General features: G+C 44.4%; 1 protein-coding gene across 2 annotated transcripts in view; it reads left to right on the plus strand.

Moving 5' to 3' along the window:
• The window catches only part of LOC122565442 (tyrosine-protein kinase JAK2-like), a 117,933-nt gene that overhangs the window by 88,154 nt on the left and 11,425 nt on the right, over positions 1-18,354 (plus strand). For both annotated transcript variants that reach the window (XM_043721426.2, XM_087975964.1), the window contains exons 15-20: positions 447-585; positions 1,963-2,114; positions 7,331-7,481; positions 10,274-10,413; positions 13,383-13,572; positions 15,123-15,247. In XM_043721426.2, coding sequence (XP_043577361.2) covers positions 447-585; positions 1,963-2,114; positions 7,331-7,481; positions 10,274-10,413; positions 13,383-13,572; positions 15,123-15,247 — 897 coding nt within the window. The remainder of the gene's footprint in view (positions 1-446; positions 586-1,962; positions 2,115-7,330; positions 7,482-10,273; positions 10,414-13,382; positions 13,573-15,122; positions 15,248-18,354) is intronic.

Genomic DNA, 18,354 nt, shown 5'->3' on the forward strand with positions numbered 1-18,354 from the left:
GAAACTAAATTGGGTTGACTATGACAATGAAGCTGTTAGTATCAGAATGATGGTTTGGATAAAATAAATTCTTGGATCCATTTAATTTGTCCTCAGAATGCCAATCCTACAATTTTCCCATTCAAGACCCAAGCTATTTGATGAAGTAGTCTGGGGCCCAGTTAGCCTTCCTCGGTAACTCCTTCCTATCATTAATCACAGCATTAAGTGAGGAAATACAGCCTGATATCATTTCTCTACTTTCCCTCCACCTGTGCGTGCCTTATTTATCCTGGACTCCTCGAGCACACTAACGCAACTCCCACACTTAGCTTCATTTCCATTACCCTCTGAACCCTCCTCTCCAAGAATCGCCAGATTCTCAATGTTGTCCTCACCGACCCAGCTATGTTCAGCTTCAAGCCCTCATCGACACTCAGTTTAACATGAGGCGTTCTCCTTGACAGGAGGACAGACACATTGTCCACTGCAACGTCTCTGCAAAGAATGTCCTGCTGACCCGCGAAGGGGATGCGGTAGAAGGGATCCCTCCATTTATCAAACTGAGTGACCCCGGAGTCAGCATCACAATCCTGCCAATTGAAGGTAAGAGATTGAGAGAACTTGGCACAGAAGCCATGTCATTGATCATGGTACCTTTTTATTGGTTAGGAAGAGATAGTTCATCTCAATGCTAAACAACATAATGTTGACACATATCAGCCCTGTGTATATGACAGGGATGTGCTTGCAATGCCCTTTTTGATGAATATTCGTACCTGGCATAAGGTAGGGGAAGTTCAGAACTAGAGGGCATAATCTTAAGGTGAGAGGAAAAAGATTTAAAAGGGACATGAGGGGCAACTTTTTCACACATGTGGAATGAACTGCCAGAGGAAGTGGTAGATGCAGGTACAGGTACAACATTTAAGAGACATTTTGACTGGTACACGAATAGGAAGCATTTAGAGGGATATGGGCCAAACACTGGCAAATGCGGTTTAGTTTGGGAATCTTGGTCAGTATGGATAAATTGGATCAAAGTTATTTCTGTGCTGTATGACTACATAACTCTATGGATGTGGGTGTTGACGCTGACATGATTGGAATCCCATTTGACAGAAAAGGTGATGGAGGTTTTCCTGAACTAGTGCATACTGTGAGGTGCATGTGCTCCCACTGTGCTGTTTGATACAGAGTTCCAGAATCTTGATCCAGCAACAATGAAGGAGTGATCAGGTTCAAACAAATTACTGCAGATGCTCGAAATCTGAAATGCAGAGGACACAATGGAGAAACGCATTAGGGCTGGCAGCATCTGTGAAGTGAGAAACAGAGTTAATGTTTCGAGTCCATCATGAAACTTCTTCAGAAGCTGTGCCCAGGTTAAGTTGCTGCTTGATTCCGATGGGAATTTCGAGGTGTGTGTGTTTCCATGCTCTTTAATGTCCAGCCTGTTGGTGGAGGTGGTAATTTATAGACAATAGACAATAGGTGCAGGAGTAGGCCGTTCTGCCCTTCGAGCCTGCACCACCATTCAATATGATCATGGCTGATCATCCTTAATCAGTATCCTGTTCCTGCCTTATCTCCATAGCCCTTGATTCCACAATCCTTGAGAGCTCTATCCATCTCTTTCTTAAATGAATCCAGAGACTGGGCCTCCACTGCCCTCTGGGGCAGAGCATTCCACACAGCCACCACTCTCTGGGTGAAGAAGTTTCTCCTCATCTCTGTCCTAAATGGTCTACCCCGTATTTTTAAGCTGTGTCCTCTGATTCGGCACTCACCCATCAGCGGAAACATGTTTCCTGCCTCCAGAGTGTCCAATCCTTTAATAATCTTTTATGTCTCAATCAGATCCCCTCTCAGTCTTCTAAACTCAAGGGTATACAAGCCCAGTCACTCCAGTCTTTCAGTGAAAGGTATCCCGCCATTCCTATGTGAAGGTGAAGCTAATATCTAACTGTGTTTCTTCCACAGTGCGCATCGACAGGATCCCCTGGACAGCTCCTGAGTGTATCGACAGAACTGACCATCTGGCTCTAGAATCAGACAAGTGGAGTTTTGGGACAACTCTCTGGGAGATATTCAGTGGAGGAGACATTCCTCTTTACAACATGGAGCCAAGACGGGTCTGGAGCAGTCAACTGCTAGTTTTTTAACTTTTGAATAGATTTTGATCTGGAGCTATTCAGTAGGAGAGTTCAAGACTGGGAAAAATCAACAAATGTATTTGGTCCTACAGCCTTATAAGTATAAGAAATTTCACAGCCCAATCCAAATACATAATTCAGAATAGCTAACTCGCACATATATTACAGGGAATAGGACTTTGTATTTTATGGAGAAATATCAACTTAGTGGGTGGCATGATGGCTCAATGGTTAGTACTGCTGCCTCACAGCACCAGGGACCCAGGTTCGATTCCAGCCTCGGGTGACTGTCTGTAAGGAGTTTGTACAGTTTCCTTGTGTCTGCATGGGTTTCCTCCGGGTGCTCTGATTTCCTCCCATAGTCCAAAGATGTGCAGCAATGTGAATTGGCCAGGCTAGATTGCCCATAGTGTTAGGTGTATTAGTCAGAGGGAAGTGGGTCTGGCTGGGTTGCTCTTCGGAGGGTCGGTGTGGACTGGTTGGGCCGAAGGGCTGTTTCCACACTGTAGGGAATCTAACCTAAACTCCATTGGTAGAAAGAGAGGACTGGAGATTAGAGTCAAGAGTGTGGTACTGGAAAAGCACAGCAGGTTGGTAGCATCTGAGGAGCAGGAGAATCGACATTTCAAGCATAAGCACTTATGCCCAAAACATCAATTCTCCTGCTCTTCAGATGCTGCTTGACCTGCTGGGCTTTTCCAGCACTACACTCTTGCTCTGAAACTCCCCTGTCAACTCATAGAGTCATAGAGTCATAGAGATGTACAGCATGGAAACAGACCCTTCGGTCCAACCCGTCCATGCTGACCAGATATCCCAACTGAATCTAGTTCTACCTGCCAGCATCCTGCCCATATCCCTCCAAACCCTTCCTATTCATATACCCATCCGAATGTCTCTTAAATGTTGCAATTGTACCAGCCTTCACCACATCCTCTGGCAGCTCATTCCATACACGTACCACCCTTTGTGTGAAAAAGTTGCCCCTTAGGTCTCTTTTATATCTTTCCCCTCTCACCCTAAACCTATGCCCTCTAATTCTGGATTCAAAGTTTGGGAGAAGATTTGTAGCTCGGGTGCTCGTTGTTGTGGTTCTGTTCGCCGAGCTGGGAATTTGTGTTGCAGACCTTTCGGCCCCTGTCTAGGTGACATCCTCAGTGCTTGGGAGCCTCCTGTGAAGCGTTTCTGTGATGTTTCCTCCGGCATTTATAGTGGTTTGTCTCTGCCACTTCCAGTTGTCAGTTCCAGCTGTCCGCTGCAGTGGCCGGTATATTGGGTCCAGGTCGATGTGCTTATTGATTGAATCTGTGGATGAGTGCCATGCCTCTAGGAATTCCCTGGTTATTCTCTGTTTGAGAATAGAGAACAGAGAATAATCAGGGAATTCCTAGAGGCATGGCATTCATCCACAGATTCAATCAATAAGCACATCGACCTGGACCCAATATACCGACCACTGCAATGGACAGCTGGAACTGACAACCGGAAGCGGCAGAGACAAACCACTATAAATGCCGGAGGAAAGATCACAGAAGCTTCACAGGAGGCTCCCAAGCACTGAGGATGTCACCTAGACAGGGGACAAAACAACTGCAACACAAATTCCCAGCTCGGCGAACAGAACCACAACAGCTCTGGATTCCCTGACCCCATGGAAAAGACTTTGCCTATTTATCCTATCCATGCCCTTCATAATTTTGTAAACATCTATAAGGTCACCCATCAGCCTCCGACGCTCCAGGGAAAACAGCCCCAGCCTGTTCAGCCTCTCCCTATAGCTCAAATCCTCCAACCCTGGCAACATCCTTGTAAATCTTTTCTGAACCCTTTCAAGTTTCACAACATCTTTCCAATAGGAAGGAGAGCAGAAATGCATGCAATATTCCAACAGTGGCCTAACCAATGTCCTGTACAGCTGCAACATGACCTCCCAACTCCTGCACTCAATACTCTGACCAATAAGTGAAAGCATACCAAATGCCTTCTTCACTATCCTATCTACCTGCGACTCCACTTTCAAGGAACTATGAACTAGGTCTCCAAGGTCTCTTTGTTCAGCAACACTCCCTAGGATCTTACCATTAAGTGTATAAGTCCTGCCAAGATTTGCTTTGCCAAAATGCAACACCTCGCATTTATCTGAATTAAACTCCATCTGCCACTCCTCAGCCCACTGGCCTATCTGGTCAAAATCCAGTTGTAATCTGAGGTAACCCTCTTCGCTGTCCACTACACCTCCAATTTTGGTGTCACCTGCAAACTTACTAACTGTACCTCTTATGCTCACATCCAAATAATTTATATAAATGACAAAAAGTAGCAAACCCAGCACCAATCCTTGTGACACTCCACTGGTCACAGGCCTCCAGTCTGAAAAACAACCCTCCACCACTACCCTCTGTCCTCCACCTTTGAGCCAGTTCTGTATCCAAATGGATAGTTCTCCCTGTATTCCGTGAGATTTAACCTTGCTAATCAGTCGCCCATGGGGAACCTTGTCGAACGTCTTACTGAAGTCCATATGGATCACATCTACTGCTCTGCCCTCATCAATCTTCTTTGTTACTTCTTCAAAAAACTCAAACAGGTTTTCCCATGCACAAAGCCATGTTGACTATCCCTACCTTCCCCCACCCTCCTCTCTGACCTATCACCTCCATCCCCATCCGCAATCACCTACTGTACTCTTTGCTACCTTCTCCCCAGATCCCCCCACCCCCCATTTATCTCGCCACGCTGGAGGCTCCTTGCCTCCATTCCTGATGAAGGGCTTTTGCCCGAAACGTCAATTTTCCTGCTCCTTGGATGCTGCCTGACCTGCTGTGGTTTTCCAGCACCACTCTGATCTAAACTCCTATCCTTAATCAGTCCTTGCCTTTCCAAATACATGTACATCCTGTCCCTCAGGATTCCCTCCAACAACTTGCCCACCACTGATGTCAGGCTCACCAGTCTATAGTTCCCTGGCTTGTCCTTACCACCCTTCTTAAACAGTGGCACCACGTTTGCCAACCTCCAGTCTTCCGGCACCTCACCTGTGACTATCGATGATACAAATATCTCAGCAAGAGGCCCAGCAATCACTTCTCTAGCTTCCCACAGAGTTCTCGGGTACACCTGATCCGGTCCTGGGGATTTATCCACCTTTATGCTAAGAATCTTGTATGTTTCAATAAAGGTTTTCTCTCAATATGGGGGAATGGCAAGTTTCCTTATTAAAACATATAAAATTCTTTGAGGGTTTGACGGGGCAGATGTGGAAAGATTGGTTTCCCTTGTGGGTGAGTCTAGGACCAGATTATAATCTCTGAATGAGGGATCACACATTTAAGGCAGAGATGAGGAGGAATATCTTCTCTCTGAGTGTGGTGAGTCTGTGGAATTCTTTCCCACAGAGGGCTGTCGAGGCTAGATCACTAAGTATGTTCAAAAATGAAAATCAGTAAGGGGAATCAAGAGTTATGGGGAATTGGCAGGAAAGTGAAGTTGAGGGTTATCTGATCAATTATGATTTTATTGAATGGCAGGACAGACTCAAGGGGCTGAATGGCCTCTTATAGTTTTCTGGTCAGTATATATATTAGCAGAGAGCTAACCCTATATATACTATAAGGTAAATAGTGTATTATGTTGCATCATATTATATTACATTACAGATATATTATAGGGAATAGCATCACCTGTGTATGACATAGGAAATAGCAGGTATTGTGTACTTTTATCTACAACAGATTTTGTGTATATGACAGAGAAACACAATGCTGCAACTGTACAAGATGTTGGTCAGGCCACTTTTGGAATATTGCGTGCAATTCTGGTCTCCTTCCTATCAGAAAGATGTTGTGAAACTTGAAAGGGTTCAGAAAAGATTTACAAGGATGTTGCCAGTGTTGGAGGGTTTGAGCTGCAGGGAGAGGTTGAACAGGCTTGGGACTGTTTTCACTGGAGCATCGGAGGCTGAGGGGTGACCTTATAGAGGTTTATAAAATCATGAGGGGCATGCGTAGGGTAAATAGACAAGGTCTTTTCCCTGGGGTTGGGGAGTCCAGAACTAGAGGGCATAGGTTTAGGGTGAGAGGGGAAAGACATAAAGGGACTGAAGGGGGAACCTTTTTCACTCAGAGGGTGGTGCGTGTGTGGAATGATCTGCCAGAGGAAGTGGTGGAGGCTGGTACAGTTACATTTAAAAGGCATCTGGATGGGTTTGAGGGATATGAGCCAAGTGCTGGTAAATGGGAATAGATTAGATTAAGATATCTGGTCGGCATAGACGAGTTGGACTGAAGGGTCTGTTTCATTGCTGTACATCTCTGTGACACTATAACTGTAGATGGAGTAATTACTCCTATGCATGTTACAGAGAACAGAAAAATATTGTGTGTATGTGTTCCTTTCCATTTATGTTTCCAAAGTCCCTGGCCAATCTCTTTCTTTATTCTTCCCTTTCTAACCCATTGTCTCCATTTGGCTGCCATGTTGTTTAACACCTGATCTCATGCAGGTGCTCATTACTCCTCCATGTGTGTACACACAGAATGCTGGCAGCTGCCCAACTGTAGGAGGCATCATAAGCACTCTGTCCTTTTGCAATCTACATGCAGGTTCCCTCACAGCTCGATGAAAATGGACCAGGCAAAGGAGCCTGGCTGAGTATCCTCCTTTCCTGATTTAAGATAGTCAAGGAATGAACTATTCCCTATTTGCTTAACGAAAAGTTTGCATTGACGTGGCACCTATCACAGCTTCTAAGTACCAAGTGAGAATCCCCCAAAAGGAGATATATCCATGGAAGAGGGTAGCTGGGAACTCAGTTTAATATCACATCTGAAAGACAGAACCTGAGAGAGTGCAGCACTCCATCAGTACTGCACGAGGAGTGTCAGCCTACATTATTGTCTTGGGGGTGAAGTTAGAAAACATAACCTTCAGGTGTAGACATAGGTAACACTGCTCACTGAGTCACAGCAGCTCAGTTGGAGAGCTGGGATTAAGCTGGGAGCTCTCTTGTCTGACTGACTCAATTATTGAATTTCTCACTGGGCAGATCTCCCCTTCAGCCACTGGGCAGGAGTCTGACCCGAGCAGATCAGCTGCGGAGTGTGGGAACCATCAGGAAATAAAAACTGCACTGGGGATAGACTTGCAATTGTGTGTTTTTTTAATGAATCAGGTCTTTTATCCCATTGATCGTACAGAAACTGCAGTTTTATGAAGACGGACTCCAGCTTCCTGCTCCCAGGTGGACAGAGCTTGCCAACCTCATCAACCAGTGCATGAACTATGAGCCCTATCAGCGCCCATCTTTCAGAGCGATCATCAGGGAACTCAACAAACTGAACACATCAGGTAACCAGATTCCTGCCCTAGCATTAGCCTACAGCGTGGGATCAATTCCTGCACCAACTGAGGTTACCACAGAGAGACCCTCCTTCTCAACCTCTCCTCCTCACCTGAGATATGGTGACCCTCAGGTTAAACCAGCAGCAGTTCTCTCTCTCTCTCTCTCTAATAAACCCCCCCATAGTGAGTGGAAAGAGGGCCAAGTGAACCTCATTGACTGGGATCCTTGATTGGGGTTGTGAACCTTTAACAGCCAATCAGGGAGCCCTGGCTAACAGATATAAACAGGACATTCACCTGCACACACACGACATGGGTGCTGGGGAAAAATAAGCACTACTGCTGTCAGACAGTAGTGGGGGAGAGAAAAATTTTAAAAAAGAAAGATAAATAAACAGGACATTCAGAAGTCCCCTCATCCTAAGGACTGGCTCTGAGCTGGCTGGTCAGAGCAGTGTTTGTGTAAATAAAGGGTGACTTGTTGTCGGGGTTTCTGGCCTCTGTAGAGTTATTTTTCATTCCTGTGAAAGTAACATTGCAAGGTAGATGAGGTCGTGTGGAAAACCACTTATATGAGTAAAGGTTTAATGAAGTGTTCTGCAATTTATCCTCCTTTTGTGGTGAATTTTCTGCTTTTTAATAGTTTTTAGTAATAGTGTGGAAGCCGATCAGGATCCAGACGTGTGCCAGTCCACAGCTCCAACAACATTCTCAGCACCATTTCTGTAGAAACTGTGATTCTCTTAAGATCCTCCCTTCCTTCCATTTCCTGATTTATTGCTGCTTCTGCAATGTTGTCTTTATTTTTTTCACAGTTGAGGACACATACAAAACACCTGTTCAATTCATCTGCTATTTCCTTATTTTCTGTTAGTAATCCTCCAGTCTCGCTCTCAGTAGGACCAAAGCTGACTTTGTTATTTCTTATTTTTTAAATTATTACCGAAACTCTGACTATTTTTATTTTTCGGAGTAGCTTTCTTGCAGTCTCTAACTTGTCCCTCTTTATTAAATTTCGGTCATACTTTGCTGCTTTTTATGTTCTATCCATTTTCTAACCTGTCACTTATGTTTACACAATTTTGTGCTTTTCCCTTTAGTTTGATACCATCTTTAACATTTCGAGTTAACCACAAGTGATAGGTCAGTCCTTTGAACTATTTTCTTCCTTGTTGGAAAGTTATTTATTCTACATACTCAGAAATATCCCCTTGAGTAACTGACATGGTATCTCCACTGATCTATCTTTTAAAATAATTGCTGATTCTCTGTTTGTCCTTATAATTTCCTGTATTTAAGTTTAAAAAGAACAGACTCAGATCCACAGCAAAAGGATCCTTCGAAGGGTCACTCGACCCGAAATGTTAACTTTGATTCCTCTCCATAGATGCTGCCAGGGCTGTTGAAATTTTCCAGCAGTTTCTGTTTTTCTTTAATGATTTGGATATGGACATAAGAGGTACAGTTAGCAAGTTTACAGCTGACACCAAAATTGGAGGTGTAGTGGGCAGCGAAGAAGGTTACTTCAGAGCAATACGGGATCATTGTCAAATGGGCCAATGAGCTGAGGAATGGCAGATGGAGTTTAATTCAGAAAAATGCAAGGTGCTGCATTTTGGGAAAGCAAATCTTAACAGGACTTACACACTTAATGGTAATGTCCTAGGGAGTGTTGCTGAACAAAGAGACCTTGGAGTGCGGGTTCATAGCTCCTTGAAAGTAGAGTCGCAGGTAGGTAGGATAGTGAAGAAGGCGTTTGGTATGCTTTCCTTTATTGAACATAGAACATAGAACAGTACAGCACAGAACAGGCCTTTCAGCCCACGATGTTGTGCCGACCACTGATCCTCATGTATGCACCCTCAAATTTCTGTGACCATATGCATGTCCAGGAGTCTCTTAAATGTCCCCCCCAATGACCCTGCTTCCGTAACTGCTGCTGGCAATGCATTCCATGCTCTCACAACTCTCTGTGTAAAGAACCCGCCTCTGACATCCCCTCTATACTTTCCTCCAACCAGCTTAAAACTATGATCCCTCGTGTTAGTCATTTCTGCCCTGGAAATGGTCAGAGTATTGAGTACAGGAGTTGGGAGGTCATGTTATGGCTGTACAGGACATTGGTTAGGCCACTGTTGGAATATTGCGTGCAATTCTATTATTGTTCTGTGAAACTATTTGGAAACATTCCATCAACTCCTCACCTCGGCTACCTTTGCCCACCTGACTTTTCCATTCAAAAATGTAAGTTCAAATCTCCCAAGACTATTGTAATGCCTTTCCAACAAGCCACCATTATGTCATCCTTCATGACCCACCTAACTGTGTGGTAACTGTTAGGCAGGGGCCTGTACACCACTCTCAAAAGTGACTTCACGCCTTTACCATTTCTCATCTCTGTCCAAACCGTTTCCACATCTCAGCTTCCTAAACTTGGGTCACCTCTCTCTAGTGTGCTAATACCATGATTAAATAAAACTCCCCAGGCTGGTGCAGCACAGGATTGGAGGCAGAGTAGTGCTCCCTCTAACTGCCCCCATTGGCATGTCTCACCCCCAATCTCAGACACTTTGGGCTTGAACACAGTCATCATTTCCTAACAGTTGATGCCAATTTAGAAGCAGTTTGATATTACAACAGAAACTCTGCTGAGCTAGAAAAGACTAACCTCATAGGGCTGAGCATGATTTATAACCTATTAGCTGAGGCTGGTATTGTATAAGACCCTGGATGTGAAAGGTCAGAATTCTACCCTGCGTTAAGCTCCTAGTGTTATTAATGTCTTTGTCTGATTGCAGACTATGAACGGCTGTGTGACCTGTCACCCACTGACCTCCCCAGTACTGATGGATTCTGGCGTTTTGTGGACATGAGGAAACAGGATGATTCCAGTTTCTTTGAAGAGAGGCATCTTAAATTCATCTCAGTCTTGGGCAAGGTACTTGCACTGAATTCATAGAGGAATAAAACTGGGTTGGGAGAGGTGAGTGAGGAAGGTCACAGCTCTAATCTTGTTCTGTTTCGGATTCAGTGATCTCAAATGATTTCCGTAGTGCCTATCACATCTTTTGGAAGTCTCAAAGAGACTTCCAAAAGATGTAATAGCCAATGACTCACCTTAGAAATGTGGGTATGGAAGGTTTGAATTATAAAGAAAGGTTTAAATAGGATGGGATTCTTTTTCACCGGAGCATAGGAAGTTGAGAGGTGACCTAATAGAAGTTCATAAAATCATAGATAGGATGGGGGATTTCAAGAATAGGGGGCACATTTAAAGGTGAGAGGAGAGAGATTTTAAAAAAATACATGGTGGCAAATTTTTTACACAGAGAGTGTTTCATGTGTGGAATGAAATTCCTGAGGAAGTGGTGGATGTGGGTACAATTACAACATTTAAAAGACATTTGGATGGATACATGAATAGGAAAGGTTTGGAGGGATATGGACAGGTGGGATTAGTTTAGTTTGGGATTATGTCAGCATGGACAAGTTGGACCGAAGGGTTTGTTTCTGTGCTGTTTAATTCTATGACGGTATGGAATGTGGCAGTCAGTATATGTGTGTGTGTGTGTGTGTGTGTGTGTGTGTGTATCAGAATTGTGAGTTTTGAGAAGACTTGTAGCTCAGGCTGAGCTTCTGGAATTAGGTTTGCTCACTGAGCTGGAAGGTTCGTTTTCAGATGTTTTGTCACCATGCTAGGTAGCATCACCAGTGAGCCTCTGGTGGTATGGCCCACTTTCTATTTATGTATTTAGGTGTCCTTGAACTGATGATGTCATTTCTGGCGGCGATGTCATTTCCAGTGGTGATGTCATTTCCTGTTCCTTTTCTCAGGGGTAGTAAATGGGACCCAAGTCAATGTGTTTGTTGATAGAGTACTGGTTACAATGGTAATGGAAACCTAAACCCATCAATAGAAAGTGAGCCATACCACCCATGCTTCTTCTGGAGGCTCACTGATAATGTTACCTAGCATGGTGACAAAACGACTGAAAATGAACCTTCCAGCTCAGTGAGCAAACCTACATCCAAAACACCAATGAATTAAAAAATGATAATGGTTCAGTGATTTATGAGGTGATGATGCCATTGTGGCAACATCATTGGATAAGTAATACAGAGAGGTGAAAGTGGATACTGCAGATGCTGGAAATTAGAGTCAAGATTAGAGTGGTGCTGGAAAAGCACAGCAGGTCAGGCAGCATCCGAGGAGCAGGAAAATTGATGTTTTGGGCAAAAGACCTTCATCAGGAATGAGGTCTCATTTCTGATGAAGGGCTTTTCCCCAAAACATCGATTTTCCTGCTCCTCAGATGCTGTCTGACCTGCTGTGCTTTTCCAGCAGCACTCTGATCATAATACAGAAACTCAGGCCAATGGTCTTGGAGGCATGGGTTCAAATGTTGGTGGAATTTGAATTCAGTGAAAACTCTGGAATATAAAACTAATCTCAGTGAGAAGCTCACTGGCTCACTAAAGCCATTTATGGAAGAAAATCTACTAGCCTTACCTAGTCTGGCCTACATGTGACTCCAGATCCACAGCAATGTGGTTGACTCTTAACTGCCCTCTGATATGAAGAAGAGACTTTAAACATGAAGAGTCTGAAGAAGAGTCATACCAGACTCTCTCCACAGATACGTCCAGACCTACTGAGTTTCTCCAGTACTTGCTCTTTTCTTTTAATTTCAGATTTCCAGCATCTGCAGTATTTTGCTTCTATTTCCAAAATGGACACTGGCCTGGGATTATTCCAATAATGTGATGGGATCTTTTACATCCATCTTTTAAACTCTTGATATTTGGAACATTGTGAGAGGATTTGGGCCTTGTATCTAAGGAAGGATGTGCTGGCCTTGGACCGGATCCAGAGGAGGTCTCCAAGACTGATCCTGGGAATGAAGGGCTTGTCATATTGAGGAAGAGCTTCCCACTGAGATTAGTTTTATATTCCAGAGTTCTTCACTGAAATCAAATTCCACCAACATTTGTATAGAAGGATGGGGTAGCTGGGAACTGATTGAAAGTTACAGAATACTGAGATACCTGGATACAGTAGACATGGAGAAGATGTTTCCACTGGTAGAAGAGACTAGGACCAAGGGCACCGACTCAGAATGAGGCATGACCCTTTGGAACTAAGATGGGGAATTTTTTCAGCCATAGGGTGGTGAGTCTGTGGAACTCATGGCTGTGGAGGCCAGGTCATTGAGTGTCTTTCAGACAGAAATAGATAGGTTCTTGATTAGTAAGGGGATCAAAGGTTACAGAGAGAAGGCAGGAGAATGGGGTTGGGAAACATATCAGCCATGATCGAATGGTGGAGCCGACTCACTGGGTCGAATGGCCTAATTCTGCTCTTATGCATTTTGTCTTATTTGAGCTGACCGCTGGGCCCATAGTTACCGTAGAAACCAAAAACAAACACCTCCCATGAATTGTGTTTTTCTTTGGGATGGCACAGTGGCACAGTGGTTAGCACTGCTGCCTCACAGCGCCAGAGACCCAGGTTCAATTCCAGCCTCGGGTGACTGTCTGTGTGGAGTTTGCACATTCTCCCCGTGTCTGTGTGGGTTTCCTCCGGATCCTCCGGTTTCCTCCCACAGTCCAAAAATGTGCAGGTTAGGATGAATTGGCCGTGCTAAATTGCCCATAGTGTTAGGTACATTAGTCAGAGGGAAATGGGTCTGAGTGGGTTGGGTTGCTCTTCAGAGGGTCGGTGTGGACTTGTTGGGCCAAAGGGCCTGTTTCCACACTGTAGGGAATCTAATCTAAACTTTCCTGGGTAATGCTCCCAACGGTGAGCTAATCTCTAATCCGGGAGGATCCAGGACAGTTTCGGAGTGTTATCAAGCCCCCTGTCCATGTGCTCGGTTTTATCAATTTCTCTGGTTGCCTCGTTGTCAGGGAAACTTTGGCAGTGTGGAGCTGTGCCGCTATGATCCATATGGTGACAACACGGGAGACCTAGTCGCCGTGAAGAAACTACAGCACAGCACAACCAAGCACCTTCGCGATTTTGAGCGGGAGATTGCGGTGGTCAAGAATCTCCACAACAAATACATTGTGAAATACAAAGGGGTTTGCTACAGTGTCGGTGAGCAGGAAAACGCTTTCTTTTCCCGATTCTCCTCTTTGTTATCTTTTATTGAGAAACACCTTTGGAGCTGAAGATTCCATTGTTTGTAAATGTTGCAGTTGAGGATTTGGAGGGGTGGGTGAGGAGGAAGATGAGATCTTGTGAAGCAGGACTGCAACATTGGATCACAAGATGAAGAAGGTGCACTCTGACCTTTTTTAATGGCAGATATTCCATCAGGTCCCTCTGTAAATGGCTCCCCCCCCAGGGTGGGGCTTTCTCTGTCCAATTATTTTAAATATTGGTCGTCCATCATTGCCCCTCCCGCTGGTGAAAACTGTTCCTCGCCTATCTGCTCTATGTGAAAACTTCCACGTTTTGAACTCTATTAAACCCCCACTCAACCTTTTCCATTCGAAGGAAAATAGTCCCAACTTCTCAAATCTCTCCAGATATCTGCGGGGTACAACTAAAGCAGCCATAGTTGCACTCTCTCATTAGAGAGAGTTGATGGTGAGTTTAACATAAGGTTCACCACACATCAGGCAAGGGGTAGCTTAGGGTCATCAGGGTAGCATCAGCATGTGCAGGAATTGAACCCACATTGTTGGCACCACTCTACATTATAAACCTTCTGTCCTGCTAATTGAGCTAAATATATAACATAAAACATTACAGCACAGTACAGGCCCTTCAGCCTTCAATGTTGTGCTGACCTGTGGAACTAATCTGAAGCCCATCTATCCTATACTATTCCATTTTCATCCATATGTTTATCCAATGACCATTTAAATGCCCTTAAAGTTGGCGAGTCTACTACTATTGCAGGCAGTTCACTCCACGCCTCTACTACTCTCTGAGTAAAGAAACTATCTCTGACATCTGTCCTATATCTATCACCCCTCAATTTAAAGCTCTGTCCCCTCATGCTAGCCATCACCATCCATGGAAATCATACAACTGTAACCCCTTCCACACTGATTCTGACAGTAATAAAAATTGCAAAGAGACAAATTCATTTTACCTCCATCTGTCTGATTGGATCATTGTGGCACAACACTTTCAGGCTTCCCCCAGTGCTGGCAGTCTGGAGTTTGAAGGGAAACATTAGAAGTCTCAAGGTTGGAAAGTGAGAAGAGGTGACAATTTAATATATTTTGATTTCAGCACAGGAAAGCAGAAAGGAGGAAGATGTAAAATGGGCTGGAGGTAGAGGAGAAATCAGGAGCATTAATTAAACAAAGAAAATCCCCCCAAAATTTTAAAAAGCAGTGAGAGAGAATGAAGGTTGAAGAAAGATTCCTCAGTAGTAAATAATTTCCTTTATTATGAAGGTATGAATCTGTATTTTCAATCCTACCTATAGCCTAAATGTTTGCATAAAAATTTGTTCCAAAGATCAAGAGGATAATTGGTTCGACACACTCTGACTCATTAAAACAAACATTCAGATTTTACTGAGAGCTCCATGCCATTCACATTTCCCAACAACATGTCCCTGACTCACAACATTACACACCCATGCAACACCTCTGCTGTCAGAAATAGCTGTTGTTCAATTCCATCAGGTCGCAGGAACCTGAGACTGATCATGGAATATCTGCCATTTGGAAGCCTGAGAGATTACCTGCAAAAGAATAAACCCAGACTGGACCACAAGAAGCTTCTGCTGTACGCTTCCCAGATATGCAAGGTGAGTGTCGGGTCACCAAGAGAGCATTCGCTTTGGATATTTCCACTGGCAGGTGAAACTAGGACGAGAGGGCAGAGCCTCAAGATGGACTGGCACTGGAGGGGGTGCAGAGGAGGTTCACTGGGTTGATTCCAGAGTTGAGGGGGTTGGCTTGTGAGGAGAGGCTGCGTAGACTGGGATTATATTCATTAGAGTTTAGAAGAATGAGGGGGGAGCTTATAGAAACATATAAAATCAGGAAAGGAATCAATAAAATGGAATTAAATAGGATGTTTCCACTGGTAGGTGAAGCTATGACAAGGGAGCACAGCCTCAAGATTAGGGGGAGCAGATTTTGGACTGAATTGAGAAGGAACTCAGAGGGTTGTTGTTCGATGGAACCCCTTGCCCAGGGCAGGAGTTGATGCTACTTCAGTAAACGTTTTTAAAGCTAAGATAGATATGTTCTTGAACAATAAAGAAATTAAGGATTATGGTGAGAGGGCGGGTAAGTGGAGCTGAGCCCATGAAAGGATCAGTCATGATCTTATTGAATGGTGGAGCAGGCTTGAAGGGCCTGATGGCCTACTCCTGCTCCTAGTTCCTATGTTCTTATGAGGGGTCTTCCCATCAAAGCAGCAGCACAGATTGTCCAATGCAAAGCGCGTTATCATACTGGCCATTACTGAATGAGACTGAAGGCCCTGGTGCCCTGTTTAAAGGGCACTCGGACTGATATTCATCCCCCACAGGGGGCACTTTCACTTGGGCTCAGACCCACTCATCTGCAGGGAAACATGCGAGCTCTTCCCAGTCAGGATTCCCCAGGGCGGACCTCCATCCTTGGCCAACTGCTTTGACACATGCCCGTCACTCCCCACCTTCCCTTTATCGAATAACTTCCATGCCCGGCGCAACTTAGATCTCAGTTGTGGCAAACTCTCCCCAAAGAGGAGGAAGTAGTGGCCAGTCATGAGTAACTCCATGAAGGTGGCTACCTCTCCTACAAATTCCACTTCTACGCAGTCGAGAATCTGCAGACACATCCTGGTCACTCATCATACAATCCCAACAGTGTGGAAACAGGTCAGACAGCACACCGAGTCCACACCAACCCACTGGGGGGCACCCTGATTTCCCATGCCTATTCCACACACCCCTGAACACTATGGGCAATTCCCCATGGCCTATCCACCTAACCTGTACAATTTTGGACTGTGGGAGGAAACTGGAGCACCCGGAGGAAACCCACGCAGACACGGGGAGAACATGCAAGTCCCACACAGATGGTCACCTGGAATCAAACCCAGGTCCCTGGTGTTGAGGCAACAGTGCTAACCACTGAGCCACTGTGCCATCCCTGGTGTTGAGCTTAACTGAGAAAGGAACATAACTGTTATAAGGGACCAAACTTTTTTTCTTTTTGAGATTATGGAAATCGGGAATTGTACATGGTTAAAAACCAGGAGGGTTTTGCAACTTGAAAGCTTGTGTGGTAAATTTACAGCTGCACAAGACCATATTGCTTTTAGAGCAGTGATTCTGTTGCGTTGTTAAGACTGAGCAGCTCATGGAGTCTTCATGTTGAGGAAAAGCTGCCTGATAAGTGCCCTTGGATTGGTCCAGACACAGTTTGCTATAGATCCGTGAAGACAGTGCAGTGGAAACATCTAGAGCCACCAAACAGTAAACAGCTCTCTCACTTGCTCTCCAAAAGACAAAAATATAAACTTAAGAAAAAGAATTCTAATATAAGAAGAGACTTATGTTTCTCCAGTCTGCTACTGAATCATAGAATGACAATTGCTGTACCAACAACAATGTGTCATCATTGTTAAAATTAAAAAGACTGTGCCTTTCTGGTTTGGGAATTTCATCTTCAGAACTTTGATTCCACTCTATTTCGCCCACATAATATGTGTCAAACTATCTAACGTTTGCCTGGATTAATTATGAATGTGTATATGCATTTAAGGCTTGAAAGGGGTATAACTTAAGTTGCATGGTTGTGAATTGCTTTTGTCCTGAGTTGTTGTCAGTCAGGGAAATTGATCTCCTTGTTGCTGTGATTGGGTATTTACATATTTGCGATGGCCTATGGGATAGAAAGGTTTGATTATCAAAACACACTTCCCAAATACGTTGTGGTGAGCTGACCATTTAATGCAGGGCACGTGATCGAAAGCCAAATGGCCTCCCAACACTGGCCATCAGCTCACTTACCTTGCTCTTATATTTCTAAGGAATTTAATTGTCAGGTTTCATTCCGTTATTTTGGCTTTTCATCCCAAACTTTCATGATCCGGCCCACTTTGCTTCCTGATCCCAGATTGCACCTGTGTTCACTTTTCAAAGTAGAATGGGAAAATTCCTAACCCCACCCCAGTCGACCTCTGTCACTCATTCTGTATTCACTGGAATATCTGGTCATTTACACTGGTCAACTTTGTGGGATCTTACTGTGCACAAATGAACCTCCACATTTCCAACATTATGGTAGTCACCATGTGTTTTGTTAAATGTATTTATTGGATGAGGGCATCACCGGCTGGGCCAGCATTTACTGCCCATCGCTAATTGCCCAGAGGATACTTAAGAGTCAACCACAGTGCTCTGGGTCTGGAGTCACGTGTACAAAGCGCTGTGCAGGCCCTTTGGCCCTTGATGTTGCGCCGACCTGTGAAATTAATCTGGTACCCATCTAACCTACATTGTTCCATTATTATCCATATGTATGTCTAATGCCCATTTAAATGCCCTTAGGCCAGACCAGGTAAGGATGGCAGATTTCATTCCCTAAAGTCAGAAGTCACATGACACCAGGTTATAGTCCAACAGGTTCATTCGAAATCACAAGCTTTCGGAGCGCTGTTCCTTTGTCAGGTGACCTCACCTGATGAAGGAGGAACGCTCCGAAATCTTGTGTTTTCGAATGAACCTGTTGGACTATAACCTGGTGTCATGTGACTTCTGACTTTGTCCTCCCTAACCTAACGCTGGCACATCCACATCAGGCCTTCCTGAAGGACATTAGTAAAGCAGATGGGTTTTTCCAACAATCGAAAGTGGATTCATGGCCATTGTTAGACTTGCAATTCCAGATTTTGATTGGATTAATGTGCCATAAG

This window comes from Chiloscyllium plagiosum, unplaced genomic scaffold, assembly GCF_037043375.1.
Source record: "Chiloscyllium plagiosum isolate Xiang-an unplaced genomic scaffold, Cpla_swu_hap1 HiC_scaffold_28, whole genome shotgun sequence".
Classification (NCBI taxonomy): Eukaryota; Metazoa; Chordata; class Chondrichthyes; order Orectolobiformes; family Hemiscylliidae; genus Chiloscyllium; species Chiloscyllium plagiosum.